At 47.6% G+C, this 16,863-nt stretch overlaps 2 protein-coding genes across 4 annotated transcripts; one reads left to right on the top strand and one right to left on the bottom strand.

The window, feature by feature from the left end:
* Nucleotides 1-224: 224 nt before the first annotated feature.
* Nucleotides 225-3,154, bottom strand: dtd2 (D-aminoacyl-tRNA deacylase 2). Of its 2 annotated transcripts, none has more exons than XM_079527305.1 (3): nucleotides 2,805-3,154; nucleotides 1,885-1,954; nucleotides 225-781 (listed from the first exon to the last, which is right to left on the bottom strand). In XM_079527305.1, exons 1-3 carry the CDS (start codon nucleotides 2,919-2,921, stop codon nucleotides 432-434), a joined length of 537 nt encoding a protein of 178 aa, XP_079383431.1. In that variant the 5' UTR covers nucleotides 2,922-3,154; the 3' UTR covers nucleotides 225-431. The 2 variants fall into 2 exon arrangements, with proteins under 2 accessions (XP_079383431.1, XP_079383432.1); XM_079527306.1 differs by having other exon boundaries at nucleotides 2,847-3,154.
* A 6,037-nt stretch (nucleotides 3,155-9,191) lies between these two features.
* Nucleotides 9,192-16,476, top strand: LOC306941706 (iron-sulfur cluster transfer protein NUBPL-like). Of its 2 annotated transcripts, XM_079527319.1 has the most exons (11): nucleotides 9,192-9,563; nucleotides 10,514-10,658; nucleotides 11,510-11,544; nucleotides 11,760-11,850; nucleotides 12,181-12,220; nucleotides 12,523-12,613; nucleotides 13,503-13,596; nucleotides 13,711-13,796; nucleotides 15,630-15,750; nucleotides 15,889-15,971; nucleotides 16,132-16,476. In XM_079527319.1, the coding sequence occupies exons 1-11, from the start codon at nucleotides 9,423-9,425 to the stop codon at nucleotides 16,192-16,194; spliced, it is 990 nt and encodes a 329-aa protein (XP_079383445.1). In that variant the 5' UTR covers nucleotides 9,192-9,422; the 3' UTR covers nucleotides 16,195-16,476. The 2 variants fall into 2 exon arrangements, with proteins under 2 accessions (XP_079383445.1, XP_079383446.1); XM_079527320.1 differs by lacking the exon at nucleotides 9,192-9,563 and having other exon boundaries at nucleotides 10,514-10,606.
* Nucleotides 16,477-16,863: the final 387 nt, after the last annotated feature.

The following is a 16,863-nucleotide window of genomic DNA, read 5'->3' as shown; positions in this document are numbered from 1 at the left end:
GATAATATGGATGTGAAGGAGGATATGCTGTGTTGAAGGAGGAACTGAAGTTCTCCCAGAAGGTTGTGAGTATAGGCCTATATATTATGTGGTGTACCACATTCACCATTAATTTGTTTGGCAGGTAAATACACCACATCAACCATAAATATTGTTTTCCAAAGTGGTACTGTACATAGTTTGTCTGTTTCACTGCATCTTTTAGGAACCATTAAGTCACAAAATGAGTTTAAGTCATTTAAATTCAGTTTTTGTTGTTGCAACATAGTCTTTACTTCTTGTAATGTTTAGATTTTAAGGAGAACTACAACTTTGTAGGCTGTTTGGTGAGAAAGTAGTAAACTTAAGTTGTATTCAGTTGCAGATGCTTAACAGAGTGTTGTCTGTGAAACCATTTGAAGTCCCCTGGTCTTGTTTTCGTCTTGTGCAGGTTAGAACTCCATCAGATGAGTGTAGGGTCCGTTCGTGTCGAGTTTCAGAACCTGTCTGTTTCCATACGTCCCGTGTTTCAGCACCACTGCTCCAGATTGGAGCTCTGTCACTCCACTCCCTGTTTCCCCTCCAGCCTGCATCAGTTCCTTCTCACACAGAGACACAAATTCATGGTAGAGTCTCTGTCCATCCTCTTTGCCAATGTTGGCGTGGTACTGCATGGTCCTGCCTTTGGCCTTTCCTCCCAACGTTGCCTGGGGAACGATGAGCAGGCTGCCGGGAAGCTCCAGCACAGAGACATACTTCCCAGAGTCAGACTCACACAGCCTCAGGTTCAACAGGGTGGAGACTGGAGGAGATGGGGAGTAGAGGGCAAAACAGCAGAAAACAAGGTACGATTATATGAATCAATAGTTTAGGTGAGAGAATGTCAGATGACCATCTGCAACAAGTATGAGTACATACAGTACACTACGAGACTTGGGCGGAATGTAGCCATAAAATGGCTGTGATATTACAGTACATAAATATGTATTCCACTCACACAGCCAGGGGGAATATATAAGAATGACAGAGAGAGGCACACAAAGGAAGGGCCAGTGAGCTATACAGAGACTAGCCACAATTCGCAACTCTAGATTTTTTTACAATGGGATGAATCTAGAGTTGCCACTCATCCAATTAGGTTTGTGATTTGCTTGTCTTAAACAACGTTAAACTCACCAACCAACATTGCAGCTGTAGCTTGAATTATCCTCTTTCAATCTGCCGAGCTTGTTTTTCATAAAAATCCCCCGTAGACATGTTATGAGCTACTTTCTGTCAAGAAATTCTGTGCAGGTGATTCTTTTTCTAAGTGCTGGAGTTTGGAAGCACTCGAACGGCCCTGCGTACCACCTGTTTCGAATTTGCACAATGCAGGAGGCAGCAGCGCGACCCGTTAACAAAAACGAGTGCTTCCAAACTGCAACACTTGCAGAGGATGTCTTGACAGAAAGTAGCTCATAACATGTCTATGGGGGATTTTTATGAAAAACAAGCTCGGCAGATTGAAAGAGGATAATTCAAGCTTGGACTACAGCTGCAATGTTTGTGAGTTTAACGTTGTTTAAGACAAGCAGATCACAAACCAAATAGAGGGTATGCGTGTGACATCATCATCAAACCAGAAAGTTATGCAGGAACGCCTACTGAGTGGCAAAACACTACTTTCTGGCCTTGACAGCCCATACATCCACACAGAAAAGTCTTATCTGATTGCATTAATCAACATTAAACAATGTTAAACTCACTTTGCCTGTTGCTTTGCCACTCGATGTGCCATTCACTTTAAGCATGCGCATACTCTCTATTGGATGAGTGGGGAGTCAATGGAGGGTATTGCAACTCTAGATTCATCCCATTATAAAAAAATCTAGAGTTGCAAATTGCGGCTATACAGAGACTACTCACCCATTTTAGGCAGGATGTCGTCTGTGGCTCCTTTAAAAAAACAGACATAGATGACCATGCCTCTGCCAATCTGGGAGCAAAAATGATGTGATTAATTAATTAAAGAACCTTGACATAGATACGTTGAACCACTGATTTTAGCATATCATTGTGCCAGCTTCAAGTTTCAGTGCATTCTACTATTCTGTGTAACGTCATCTGATCGCACGTTAAACTCTGAGGGTAGCCCAAACATTTAAACTCTCGTAGAGGTTTTTTTCGATTCTGACGAATCTCTCAACGAGAGTCTAAACGACGAGGTCCCCTTTAAGAGGGCACGGGTTTACGTGTCTGCCTCAAAATCACTCTTACCTTGTACAAATGCAAAATCTAAAAATAGAAAAAGATTGCCCCACATGTCCGGTGGGTGTGCGGGAAACAATTACTTCCGTAGCGACCGTAGTTTTCAATAAAAAACATATTTTAATCCACTCTGTCCATACTCCTCCATTGTAAATGCGCAACAGAACATTGGCCGCGCCCCTAGTGGCCAGGGTTCTGTTGCGCATTTACAATGGAGAGAAAACCAAGATGGCCGCCAGATTCCGAGACAGAGTATGGACCTTAGTATGGACGGAGTGGATTACAATATTTTTTTTATTGAAAACTACGGTCGCTACGGAAGTAATTGTTTCCCGCACACCCACCGGACATGTGGGGCAATCTTTTTCTATTTTTAGATTTTGCATTTGTACAAGGTAAGAGTGATTTTGAGGCAGACACGTAAACCCGTGCCCTCTTAAAGGGGACCTCGTCGTTTAGACTCTCGTTGAGAGATTCGTCAGAATCGAAAAAAACCTCTACGAGAGTCTAAATGTTTGGGCTACTCTGAGGGCAGCATTGAATTGCACTGGAGTCTCATCTCCCATGTGGTCGCTTACCTCAACCCACTCTGCTTCAGAGTGTTCATCTGCAGGTCTCACCTGCAGTCTGCCATGCAGACACTGTTGCAGGACCGTCCTGGCAAGTACCGTAGCTGCAGGAGCCTTCTCTGTCATTTCTGAACGTTTGTCAGACGTCAGTTGTTAAAAGGCAGCAGAGTAGACTGACATTCAACTGAACTGCTGTTTATACTGGGTGTACCAAAATCTCCTGGAGGGGGCGTCAACATATGTGTCACGTGGTAGCGGCCGCCATACTTGCTGGCTTGTCTGGTTTGTTTACATTGAGCGACTATCCGTGTGCTTGTATACGTTCTTTTTTTAAACTGACCTCACAATGGTGCAGACTTGCTCAGTGAAGAAATACACTCCTCAATGTCAAATAGTTTCTTTAATGACAAAGATGAAGAAGCCCTGCAGTACAAACAAACAATCATATAAAACATTAACTAAAATAAGCAGGCTAATTATCACATGAAAATGTATAGAAGCAAACAATTACTCACATAAGAGTGTAAACAAAATAAAGAGGCAAAAACTACACCATAGTTCCATACATAAGCATAACATAAACAAACTTACAGTTAGTAAGTGAAGAATGTCCAACCAACACATCATGCATCTCTCAAGGTGAACATGAAACAGACAACAAACAAAATGGCTCTCTTCTTCACTCTACATAACAGGTAAGCTAAAGAGCTACTGCCCCCAGTGGATGGCAGAGAACCCTTCATCCCCCCAGTCCGGAAAGCTATGAACTGAAATAGGTTAAAGGACTCAGTAAAGCGTCCAACGGCCAGTCTCCGGCACGTAGTGCCTAGGTGGCTTCCTAGTGCGGCATGGCCGCACAGACAGGGGCGGAGACGGCGGCGACCGTGACACCGGAAGATACGTGCCCGGGACTATGCCAGAGGGAACGGTGTCGCCCTGGGACCCAAGGGCAGAGGGAACGGGGTCGCCCTGGGACCCAAGGTCAGAGGCTGCCTCATCAGACGGTGCCGGAAGGGAGGAGCCCAAACCCACGTCACAGGGTCCATCCCCTGACTGCTGAACGACCCCCTGCGGCGTCACCGGGACCGGGCGGACAGGCAGATGCTGGCGATCCAAGGCCACGGGCGGCGGCAACTGCGCCGCAGGCTGCTGTAGGGCACAAGGGGTGGCTGGGGTGTAGCCACGGAGGAAGCGCCGGTTGCGCAAAGTCAACCGCCCTGATCCATCCACCTTAACCCGATACTGATCGTGCTCAAGCAACTCCACCACCACCCCCGACCTGTCCCACTTGTTAGGGCTCGGGCCTTGCTGATTCTGAAGGAACACCCTCTCACCAAGCGCCAGCGGGCGGAGTGATCTCGAGTGAGTCCTCAGAGACTCAGTGGTACGGGACATCCGGGTCCGAAGGGCATCCTCCTTCGCTGCCCACGCCTGGCGCCAGAGCGGCCGGATACGAGGGTCCGAGAACTTCTCAAGCCTGTCGACGAAGGCAAGCGAGCCACGAAGGGGGTGACCATAAACAATCTGCGCCGGTGAGAGGTTGCAGTCCGGGTCAGGTGCGTTGCGCAGCTGTATCATGGCGCGCAGAAAGCGGTCATGATCGAGACTGCCAGTCGGGCCAGTGTTGGACATCAGGAGGCGCTTCGCAGTCTTCACCGCAACTTCCGCTCTCCCGTTCGACTGCGGGAAAGCAACAGAGGACACACGATGGCGGACGTCCCACAAGCGGAGGAATTCCTGTGTCTGGCCAGCTACGAACTCCGGGCCACCATCGCTAGAAAGTTCCACCGGTACACCAAAGGTGCCGAAGAATGCACGGAGGTGGCGAACTAGGCCGGCTGAGCCACCCAAATCAGTGCCTGCTGTAGAGCACAGGACCTCCACCCAGCCTGAAAGTCGATCCCCGACAACCAGATAATGGCGGCCTCCATAGTCAAAAAAGTCAGCAAACACCGCCTCGAATGGGGTGGACGGCGGTGAGGACGGCACAGGGGGCGTGGCCGCTTGCGACGGTGCATTGCGGTTACAGTCCGCACACCCGTACCTGGTAGCACGGATGTCCTCCGACATTCCAGGCCAGTAGACTATGGCACGGGCGTACTGTTCCATCGCCGAGATCCCCTGGTGGGCGGCATGGAGATTCCGAAGGACCCTGTCACGAAGAGACGGAGGGACCACGACGCGGTCACAATATAGTAGGACGCCATCCTGTGCGTAGACAGACTCACAGACCGGTGACAGACTCGCCAGTGCGGGGTCGTCCACGTCGACTCCATCCTCACGCTCGATCAAGTACAGAAGGCGGCCGAGGCACGCATCAGCCGCTGTTTCTCGTGCAAGGAGGGACCAGGAGATGGCCCCGAGCTCTTGTGCATCGTTGCGGATAGAAGCCATATGTGCGGACTCCACGTCGTCAGGCATGCCCGGCAACCCCAGTGAGAGGCCGTCTGCTGAACCCGAAGGGGAAGGATGTCTGGAGGTCGCATCAGCAGCATGGTTGCTCTTGCCTGGCAAGTGCACAATGTCGAAGCGCCACGGGAGGGTACGCTGCTTGAGCCTGAACAGGCGTGAGTTCGTTATCTCATCCAGTGTGCGGTCGCCGAAAATCTTCACCAGGGGCTTATGGTCGGTAACAACAACAAGGTTGTCACACCCCTGCGTAAAGTATCGTGTTTGCTCCAGACCCCAGGCCACGGCCAGGGCCTCTCCCTCAATGGCCGCATAGCGTTGCTCCGCTGGGGACAGGAAGCGTGAACCGGCGAGGGTGATCCTCCATCCTCCAGGGCAACAGTCTGGTACGCCTGAGGCGCAGCTGCAATGCTGTTGGAGCAGGAAGTAACCGACACCACGCCTGGACCAGTCGGGACGGAGGCAGGTGCGCTTCTGCATGTCGTAGATCTCCACACCCTCACGGATTGCCTCAACAATGGCACGTTTGGACGACTGGAATGCTTCCTCCAGTTCAGGCGTCCACGAGAACTTACAACGTGGGCTGAGGAACGGCTTGAATGGAGCCATCGTGTCGCGCAACTGGGCATAGTTACCCACCTGGTTGACAAGTCCGAACCAGCTCCTTATATCCGTCGTAGATTCTGGGGCAGGGAAGTCCCGGATAGCATCCAAGTACTTGGGGAGTGGTTCGATGGTAGCGTCCGACACCCTGAAGCCAGCAAAATCAACGTCCCTCAACGCAAACTGGAACTTATCTGGGTTCAACACAATGCCAGAGCGGCCGACACGTGTCAGAAAGTCAATGGTCCTCCACCAGTGCTGCTCCAGGTCGGTGTCGTAGTGGACAGTGTCATCCACACAACGTTCTTTGCGCTCATAGTCTGAGAGGACAGCATCAAAACGGCGGTTGTAGCCATCCCCTGATGACAGGAAACCCTGTGGCGCCCTTGTGTAGCGCCAGCGGCCAAAGGGTGTGATAAAGGTGGTCAGATGACGATCTGACTCACGCAGGGGCACACTGTGGTAGCCATTCCAGGCGTCTGTGACAGTCTTCCAGGTGCCCTTCGGGATACGACGAGCAAGGTGAAATGGAGACTCGGAGGCGAAAGTCTCACGTAGGCAGAACTTGTTGAGAGGTGAGAGGTCCACGACCCTGCGGGGGGAACCATCGTGCTTCCGAACGACCACCATACGATGGCACCACGTCACAGGTTCGCCGTATGGCACACGTTCAATGACACCAAGGGCCTCGTCACGGAGAAGGTCATCGTGGACTCTCTGCTGCCAGTGCAGAGGCACCACGGCTGCGGTGTGGCATGCTCTCGGCGTGGCCGCAGGGTCCACATGCATCTCGATGGGTGGCCCCTCCATGCACGGCAATGCTCGATGAGGGCAAGTGTTGAATGTGGACGAGGCGTATGTCTGTAGCAGCCAATCCTTCATCCGGCTGTTGTTCTCCGGTGTGCAAGGGAATGGTAGGGCTGCAGGACGTGTCGGAGGGACCGTACGCTGGGGACATGAGCACCGGGCGCCATGGGGGCCTGCGCAGCCACCGTTGGTGGCCCTTATAGCATAGATGGATAAAGGACGGCTCGGCGTGCAAAGGGTGTCGGGCCCATTCTCTTCTCCGTGTCCCCCGCCGATGTCACCCGACGGGAAGTCCGTAGGCAGGAGGCCGAGGTTGAGCAACGACTCATAGGAGAGGTACATGGCCTGGACTGAGCTGCTCACGTAAACCATGGAACGGCAGGACGACACCCCACCGCTGCCGGAGGCTGTCGAGAGCCTAGCGAAGAATGCGCCCTCGACAGCTATGGGGGAGCGATTGGCAGCTGACATGCTGAGGCGGACAGGACGCAGGTCATCACGCGAGAATCCGCAGGCAAGGAACTCCTCCAAGGACCAAAGGTCCGACTGCGCACCAGTGTCCGCAATGGCAGATACCCTGGCCGTGTTGGCCAAGCCTCGGCCATTAGGGCTGCCACTCAGCCTGACTGGCCTGTCAACAGAGATGGTGATCAGCGCACGGGGATGGTCCCTCGTCCGGGCTCGCCTCCATTCGCCCCTTGAGAAAATGTGGTGCTCGAGCCTGACGGGTTCGTTGACACGGCCCCTGCGACGTCGGCCAGGGCGGGCACTGGACTGAATAGATGCATTCTGGGAGATCGGCTCTAACTCCATGGCGGCCTGTTGACTGCCGGTGGACGGCTGCGGTCGCCTCCTGCGTCGGTGGGTCCTATAACAGTCAATACAAAGTTGGTGAGGCTTGGTATTCCATCCGCGAAGCCCCTCCGTAAAGACATTAAAGGTGCCCCTACACTCCGAGCACGAGGCTACTCTCGCCTTGTCCGCTGGGCCTGGGGTCGGGGCGGGGCTCGCCTGCGGGCCCCTCTTCAAGCGCTGGAATGACGACACAGCCGAGAGGGCCGAGGATGGGAGAGCGTTACGAGCCATCTCTTTGTTCTCGACAAGTGCAACCACGTCGTTAACCGGCGTCTTCAGGATGTCAGGTGCCCCCAGCGCCTCGCGCCGTATGTCTAAGTCATAAATTCCATTTATCAGAACATCGCGGATAATGTGGTCGGTATAGTCCACATGCCCGCCACACACACATACTGTAACATAGGCACATGTCTCTGCTTTGCCCCGCACCCTGGCAGTGAAGGCACGGAAGGTCTCGTCGCGTTGCTGGCGTAACTGAAGCAGCTCGGTGCGCAGTACACATGTGGCGACTGGAATGACTGCTAGTGAACGCATAGCGGTGATGAGATCTGGCAAAGTCCCTGAAGCGACGTTGGGAATGGCTTTCAACAGGCTGTCACCAAGTTCAGGCCCAGCGCACTGAAAGAGCTGGAACGGGGCCTGGGCAGCTCCTATGCCCGAGCCGGTGCAGAAGACGTCCCAACGACGGATGAATACGTTCCATTCCTCAATAGACACACCAACGTCAACCTTAGGCCGATCCAGTTTTGGGCCCTGAGGGGTCGGGGCATGGGCCGGAGCGGCAGGTGGTGCGTTCTGATGGGCAAGTCCATGATTATTCAACAGAGCGATGGCGAGAGCTTCAGACACGTCGTCAGTCCTGAAAGTGCAGCCAGGGACAGAGCATCCAACGACAACCATGGCTTCTTCATGAAGAAATACACTCCTCAATGTCAAATAGTTTCTTTAATGACAAAGATGAAGAAGCCCTGCAGTACAAACAAACAATCATATAAAACATTAACTAAAATAAGCAGGCTAATTATCACATGAAAATGTATAGAAGCAAACAATTACTCACATAAGAGTGTAAACAAAATAAAGAGGCAAAAACTACACCATAGTTCCATACATAAGCATAACATAAACAAACTTACAGTTAGTAAGTGAAGAATGTCCAACCAACACATCATGCATCTCTCAAGGTGAACATGAAACAGACAACAAACAAAATGGCTCTCTTCTTCACTCTACATAACAGGTAAGCTAAAGAGCTACTGCCCCCAGTGGATGGCAGAGAACCCTTCACTCAGTAAATAAGTGCCACAGCAGGTCACGTTGAGGAAATGAGCCAGAAAACGGAATTAGATGTTCAGTTTTCCAGCATGGAGACAGCATCAAGGAACCCAGATTGACAAGTTTACAAAAAGACGTAGAATGGCTTGGATCGGCGCACGGGCGCAGAGACATAATGTTCAACAAAGTATCTAAGCACAGCCGTGTTTGTTCACAACATTTTCCTTGTCCTTGTAATGTATTTGGGCCCGACGTTCTTTCTATCCACCCTGGTGTTGGTTCACTATGTTGTCGCCAAGAACGAGCTTAATATTTACAAATGCATACCACCGTCACTCTATTCTGAGTGATGTGGGCTAGAATTTAATGCCCACGAGAGGGCCGTCCCAAGCTTTTCAGACACCGCCCCCCTCTTGGTGACGTACACGTTCTCACACGCTATAAAAGCAAGTGTAAAACAAAGAACTCCACTGTATGGGTGAAACTGTGAAAGCAAAACCCGGTGCTACTGACCGAGTCCGACTGACGTGTTCCGCGTGTTATTCACAGTCGTTGGACGCTCAAGGCTGCGTGTATTGTTTGCATTCGGAGCCCACGGCTCTGATGTGCTGCGCGACTTTGCGCAAGTTTGACGGTTTCGCAACTCGCTAACAATAACACAAGCCAGGGCTGCCAAACATGGCTCACTGCACATACATCAAACTTTCATGTTTACTAAGATTATCTAGCGTTCGTGTTGTTGACAAAGCGTGTGTGCTACAGGCAGGGAGAGAAATAAAACATGCCCCCTGGTACTGTGCTTATTTTACACGTTGTAAGGTAAGATGTTCTTTGGGAAGGGAATAAGGGATCCTAGCTTAGCATTTAGCATAACAGCTTTTGCCATTATGGCATCACATTACATGTGGACCCACCTCCTGTGTATCATGTTGGATAAGTTGATCTTTTCCATTTCATTCCGATTTGGACTCCCATACTGTCTTCTGTATACAGTAGTGCTTCATCTTACACATTGTGTCTCATGTTGGAATACTGTTCTGTTCTCTGATGAATTGAATTGAGTCTTTTTCTGGTTTTATCCTCGTAGCTCTGCTCTGGTCCATAGCTCTAATGCCTTTGCATTATGCAAAATTATTAGAGCTATAGTCCAGAGCTATATTGACCTGTACTTTCGTTTGAACTTAGTGTACACATTCTACAAACTGTGAATATAAATTTCAATCAATCAATGAATGTTGGACCTTAAGCAAGGCTGCTACTGCAATGTGTTATTTGGTCTTTTTTGCCTTGATTGATTGACAGTAGTGATGGGCAAATTAAGCTTTTATGAACCACTGAAGCACTTGAACCGACTGGTTCAAAAATGGTTAAAGCTTCAGTGATAGTGACATCTCCTGGCGAAACGCTAGACTGCATTTAATTTAGGCAGCAGAGACAGGGGACACAGCGAAATGATAGTAAATTGGCTTATATTATCACCAGATTAGATTTTTGCTGTGAAATTTTAGAAGGAATGTGTTGTACAAATACAGACTTGAAGTCGATTGATTCATTTTTGTATTCAACTATTTGGCCAACATCTGAGGTTTATCCTAGTCTAATGCATGGATCTGGATTAACAGTGTATGCTAAATGCCTAATTTGTACACACAGGAAAGGTCGTCGGGATCAGGACTCGAACCAGTCTAGGTGCCTGGACCGCTAGTCTGGCCCAGGCCTCAGTTTTCTTTTTTTTACGTTCATTGTCCTTCCTTGTTTCTGTCTCTCAGAGTTCAGGAGGTGCAAACTCCCTCCAAGAGAGACAGAGGCAGCAGATGGCCAGGGGACTGCCCAAACAGAAGCCCATTTCTGGGGTCAAACAGGTGATTGTAGTGGCCTCTGGGAAGGGTGGCGTGGGCAAGTCCACCACAGCAGGTAAGCTGCTACTCGTTCTCAAACAGTGTGTGTGTTTGGCTGTCTGCGGACACCAAGATTTCCATATTTTACCACAATTCTTCAAGATTTCATTTTTGAGGGGCGCTAGCCCCTCCTATATTCAGCTATGAGTGTAGATTTTCGTCCTACACAAACATTAAATTTCCATTGACAATGAAGTAGTGTCTGAGCAAATAGGCATAGTGTCTATTTTACGCCATGATGATGTACGATGATAAGAGCGCCCCTCACTTCATTTTTTTAAATTGCCGATACATGCTCACAATTTGTGAGATTGTATATCGGCTATTTTCAAATAGCTGTAGGGTTAAAGTGGTTAGACAGATTTTTATGCATTTTTTGCTGGGAACCCCCTCGATCTCCAAACTACTCCCCAAAAGTACTCCTTGTCACTTTGACCATTCATTCATCTTCTGTTCATAGTAGCTGTAATGGAGAGAAGACCCTTCATTGACAGAACTGTGAAAAAAACCCATTTCTAGACATTTTAAAAGCTTGCATTCACAAATGAACGTCTTGCATTTCTAAGCTCCATCACCTAATTTAACTGGAGGTGTGGTGTGTTTTTCCTTCTTTGACATAATAATCTTATTCTTGTTTTATATATTCCATGTATGTCAAACAGAATACGACATTGTGACATTTTCAGCATTTGATTTTAAATGCGTTCTGCATATTCAAGCTGATACACAACTAATTGTTTATTATTATTATTATTATTATTATGAACAAAAAGGCTGAATGTTATAAATAAAATTGTAAAAAAAAAAAGGCTGAATGTTCTTTTTATTCATGGTATTATTGTTATTCTGTCTACATTTTTACAACAGTGAATTTGGCCCTTGGACTAATGGCCAATGATCCGGTAAGGTCACCATGTTATTCATTACTCCCTGATATTTATGTTTTTTAGTTAATTGCGTGGCAATTCAAAATACAAAAATATGTAGCCTGATGAAAAACATTCTAAACAATAGCATGCTGTAACTCATATATCTACATGCCTCTCCTCCCTTCTCCTCCCCTCCTTTTTCACTACTCTATTCCTTTCACATTTTCCCTTCTTTCTGTCCTGAAAAGTCTAAGTCAGTTGGTCTGTTAGATGCTGATATATACGGTCCATCTGTTCCTAAGTTGATGAATCTGAAGGGAAACCCAGAGCTCTCTGACAGTATGTCCTATATCATTTATGATTCATTGACTAAAAAATCACACCCGTGTGAACTGAGTGGTGTAAGGTCTTATATAGCCTGTCTGACGTAATGAAATCATGTCTGACGTAATGAAATCACACCCGGGTGAACATAGCAACCATGCTCATTTTTTCTGCACTAACAAAGCCAGTTGTAGGAGTGGTTTACACCACTCAATAAAAACAGACATGCACAGTATAGTACAAACTGAGTGTAAATGGTAATTATGGCCATGATCATCTTGAGCTGTTGAAATGGAATGGATAGACCAGCCTGTTGAATTTGTGTCATGGTTTTTATCCTTTCAGAAAACCTGATGATACCTCTCACCAACTTTGGGATTCCATGGTTAGTCGCCCAATTCCTCTGGTGTTTTCACATCATGTGTGATACATAGAAAATAATATGGCATCATTTGCATTTTTAAAACTATATACGCACACACTCCGATTAGGGTACACATTTACCAAAGTTCCTTTGGTAACTACAGTACTGTTACTTTTGATAGGGAGTAATAAGTAAAGTAATAATATTATACTATTGAAATGAGTAATGTATTACTTTTTTTAAAGTAACGAACCCAACACAGCTGTCGACTGTCTACATTATAATAATCACAATGCTTTTTTGCATGTGTTGTCTACTTGCAGCATGTCCATGGGTTTCCTAGTAGATGATGCAGCTCCTATTGTATGGAGGGGTCTGATGGTGATGTCAGCCATAGAGAAACTACTCAGACAGGTGGGACACCAACACTAACGTCATTATAGCACTGAATTACTACACTGTAGTGTACAACAACTGTATGATCAAGGAAATCCAAGTTCCAATAGTTTATTTTCCATGACAACCAAGCTTGCTAAGAATTGTCCCTTTTGTCCTCGGGACAATGTTAAAAACATTAGCTGCAGTCAGAGTCAGGTTCACTTCCTCTTTGTTGTTGAGGGGAAGTTGGCTACAAGTTATTGGTCAGTTGCTTTGGACAGCTAGCAACCATTTATGCCTGATTTATGCTACATCGTAAGACAGTGTCGCAGAGACGCAGACCTAAAATAACAGATCTATAAGCTCACAAGGGGTTGCATGTGCAACACGCGTTGAGCTTATAGATTGGCTATTTTCAGTACATGACACCATTGTGCAACAAAGTATAAATTGGGCTTTATCCTTAAAACGGCATCTATATTCAGTTTAGGTCATCTGTATTTTGTGTGTATAATTCAGATACCTAATTTAATTTTAGTTGGTGTAGAGTAGACAATATTGGCCTCATGATCTTTGTAGTTCGACTGTGTGTGTGTGTGTGTGTGTGTGTGTGTGTGTGTGTGTGTGTGTGTGTGTGTGTGTGTGTGTGTGCGTGTGTGCGTGCGTGCGTGCGTGCGTGCGTGCGTGCGTGCGTGCGTGCGTGCGTGCGTGCGTGCGTGCGTGCGTGCGTGCGTGCGTGCGTGCGTGCGTGCGTGCGTGCGTGCGTGCGTGCGTGCGTGCGTGCGTGCGTGCGTGCGTGCGTGCGTGCGTGCGTGCGTGCGTGCGTGCGTGCGTGCGCACACGTGTGCGGCTGTGCATATTTTTCTTTGGCAATTCTCATACCAGTTAAGCCCTTTGAATTGTATGTGTGTGTGCCTGCCTGTAGGTAGACTGGGAGTCATTGGACTATCTGGTGGTAGACATGCCCCCTGGTACTGGAGACGTACATCTGTCAATCTCACAGAACATCCCTATAGCAGGTCAGACACGCACGCACACTAGGTCATATCACTCCCAGTATACATCAAGGGGAACAAACAGACGTCTCTATTTCAGCCTTTTCATTGAGTGTCCTCCATGTGTCTGTCCTCCAGGGGCGGTCATAGTGTCCACACCTCAGGACATTGCTCTGTTAGACGCACGCAGAGGTATTGAGATGTTCAAAAAAGTAAATGTGCCGGTAAGGTGATATCCCTACTATGATGTGTGTTCACTGGAGATCTCCTGCAAAAGTCAAATGTAAAAAAAAAAAATGAATAGCGTTTGACACACACACACACACACACACATGGGCCCTCATTTATCAACCGTGCGTACGCCAAAATATGGGTGTACGCCGAAATTACCGCAATTTTCGACATTTACCATTTGCGCCAACGTTTGATTTTGAACTTGAGCCAAGACAAAACTCACGTCTGGTCGGGAGCTGTCGTACGCTTTGTCCTCACCTGTTTTTTGTCGTAGAACAGCGGAGCAGCATTGTTTGACCAGCTGAGAGGCTGTCACAGGCATCGAAACATATGTATTCACTCCTAAAATGTTTATATAAAACTAGGTATGTATATGGGTTAAATGTAAAAAAGTAAAAAAAAGTTAAGGAATACATCAACGATGTGTCTTTTTGTCATATGAAATTAGTAGGAGCTTTCCAACTTTACAAGCAAGCAATTAAAATCGCGCATTTAAAAACAATGTTGCAAGTTAGATGCATAAGCCATTTAAACAGTGTTTTGCATGATGAGCGCATACATGCGAGGATTTGGGCTGTCTGTGCTGAAATATTTCCATGACGGGACGTTGGATAGTATAGTGCAGCGCTGCAGCTGCGGAGAGTCCCAACTTGGGTAACCTACTGTAGCCTAATCTACAGCAGGCCGATGTCTTTCTGGAGTTACAGTAGCCTATGTGCAATCTCCTCCTCGTTTAATAAACCCGACGCGTCGCTCGAATGCCAAATGTGCCGTGCCAGCGCAAGTGGGAACGCATCGGAGATAGTATATAGGCTAAGCCAGCCTGCAGCCCACCACCACCACCACCACTGTCCATGCAGTGCCACATGAGGCTACGGTTTTGCCTGCAATATTCATATAATTGACAGTTGACAGCGAGGCAATTTAAATTGTCGAACGTGCATGGTCAATTGGTCACGGTGTCACGGACGGACCACAGTGATAGAGAGAGACAGACAGGACAGGAGATGCACCTTGCAAAACAGCTGCGTGTGTGTGCCTATTTGTTATATAATTCATGGTTCACAGGTTCAGGTTTTCGTTCACTAATCTTGTTGTATATTAAATGAATAAAGACTTTAATAATTGAATATACAACTAACAACACAGTGACAGTTGCTTGAAAATTGCGATATGTGCGTGCATGCGTGCGTGCGGGGGGTGAGGCGGGCAAGGGAAGCGAAGCGAGAGGAGAAACAGACAGGGTAGTCCTACAGCTTTATTTAATTCATGCAGGTTTATTTATTTAAGATACAACAAGTTGCGTGCGTCTGTGTGTGTGTATGGGAGGGGGCAGCAAGGCAACTTAGGTGACATTCACACCAGAAAGCTTTGCTGCGATTCAAACGAATCCTGCGCATTGTCAGAAAGTGCACTTCGTGTGGCAGGTGAAACTTTTTTTCCCCTGTAACCATGGTTTCCAGGTCGTATTGCAGTTGTTCATGTCGCAAAAACGAGGGCGAGGCTTGATTTCATAGGGCGTGCCAGATAGATTTCAGCCGTCACATTTATTAACGTCGGAACGAAATTAAGGAAGAAACAGCTGTCTGCGATCACTTTGTAAATGCCGACCCGACGTGGGTGTACTACGAATCCTACACTCGAATTTGGGGCAGATTTTACACTCGATTGATAAATGAGGGCCATGGTGTATATATATACACAGAGAGAGAGAGATTTTTTTAAAATCACAGATGGATCCCTCTACAGTATATTGTAACAATATTAATGAACAAACAGCACATAATGGGTTTTTTTTATATACTGTCTCCACTCTAATGTAGGTCTTGGGCCTGGTTCAGAATATGAGTGTGTTCCAGTGTCCAAACTGTAACCATCAGACCCACATCTTTGGTTCTGACGGAGCCAGACAACTGGCAGATACACTGGGAGTACCGTTCCTGGGTAAGAAGAACCTTATACTTAATTCTCTATGTTCAACTGTTTAGTTAAATCATGACCGAAATAAATAAAATCTGCCCCCATCCCGTATCTCTCCGTGGTTCAGTCGCTTACATTCTCTCTCTCTGTTTCTGTCTCCAGGAGACATTCCTCTCCATCTGAACATCAGAGAGATGTCGGACAAAGGCAAGCCTGTGGTCGTTTCCTTTCCGAACAGCCCTGAGGTTGGTTCTCTTCTCTTCTCTTCTCTTCTCTTCTCTTCTCTTCTCTTCTCTTCTCTTCTCTTCTCTTCTCTTCTCTTCTCTTCTCCTCTCCTCTCCTCTCCTCTCCTCTCCTCTCAAGTGTGTGTGTGTGTGTGTGTGTGTGTGCACGTGCGTTTTCCAGGCTGAGGCTTACCGGAAGTTGGCGTCTGCAGTTGTCCAGAGACTACAAGAAGTATACGCTTGATTGACGGCTTCAACAGGAAGTGGACAACAGGTCATGTTCAGGGATGTGATGAGGAAAACATGCATACACATAGAAAGGCACAAGACATTGCTTGACTGCAAATTCTGAGAGTTTGTTTAACTCTGAGAGTGTACAAATGGAACCAAATCGACTGAGGAGTTTCCTGTTTGCGCCGACTCTCTGAAATCCCTGAAAGATGGACAAAGACATTGCATCCCTGCATGTTTACTCCATCTGATTTTTACATGAGAGAAGACTGGAATAAAATAATGTTTTTTCCGGTGTTTGTATTATCCTTTTTGGAAGATTGTTTTTATGGTGATGCTGGTGGCATTGGCTCAGGAGGTAGAGTGACCATCTTGGAATCGGAAGGTGTGTGTGTGTGTGTGTGTGTGTGTGTGTGTGTGTGTGTGTGTGTGTGTGTGTGTGTGTGTGTGTGTGTGTGTGTGTGTGTGTGTGTGTGTGTGTGTGTGTGTGTGTGTGTGTGTGTGTGTGTGTGTGTGTGTGTGTGTGTGTGTGTGTGTGTGTGTGTGTGTGTGTGTGTGTGTGTGTGTGTGTGGAGAGAGAGACTTGGCACACTGTGTGAGCCAGATTCAAACCCATGGTGGTACATTTCTGTGGTGATTATATTATCTTCTAGAGCTGGATGCCTAGAGTCTTTGCAGAAAT

Source organism: Electrona antarctica (assembly GCF_951216825.1).
Source record: "Electrona antarctica genome assembly, chromosome: 18".
NCBI classification, from domain to species: domain Eukaryota; kingdom Metazoa; phylum Chordata; class Actinopteri; order Myctophiformes; family Myctophidae; genus Electrona; species Electrona antarctica.
Note: the sequence above shows the minus strand (reverse complement) of the source record. Positions and strands in the feature narration are given on the sequence as shown.

What these genes read in the sequence shown, in the direction of transcription:
- dtd2 (XM_079527305.1), bottom strand. Translation starts at nt 2,921, where the DNA reads ATGACAGAGAAGGCTCCTGCAGCTACGGTACTTGCCAGGACGGTCCTG. An exon ending in CTGAAGCAGAGTGGGTTGAG is followed by an intron (nt 1,955 to 2,804) that starts GTAAGCGACCAC and finishes TTTTGCTCCCAG; the next exon opens with ATTGGCAGAGGCATGGTCAT. An exon ending in CGACATCCTGCCTAAAATGG is followed by an intron (nt 782 to 1,884) that starts GTGAGTAGTCTC and finishes CATCTCCTCCAG; the next exon opens with TCTCCACCCTGTTGAACCTG.
- LOC306941706 (XM_079527319.1), top strand. Translation starts at nt 9,423, where the DNA reads ATGGCTCACTGCACATACATCAAACTTTCATGTTTACTAAGATTATCT. An exon ending in CTTATTTTACACGTTGTAAG is followed by an intron (nt 9,564 to 10,513) that starts GTAAGATGTTCT and finishes TCTGTCTCTCAG; the next exon opens with AGTTCAGGAGGTGCAAACTC. An exon ending in TAGAGAAACTACTCAGACAG is followed by an intron (nt 12,614 to 13,502) that starts GTGGGACACCAA and finishes GCCTGCCTGTAG; the next exon opens with GTAGACTGGGAGTCATTGGA.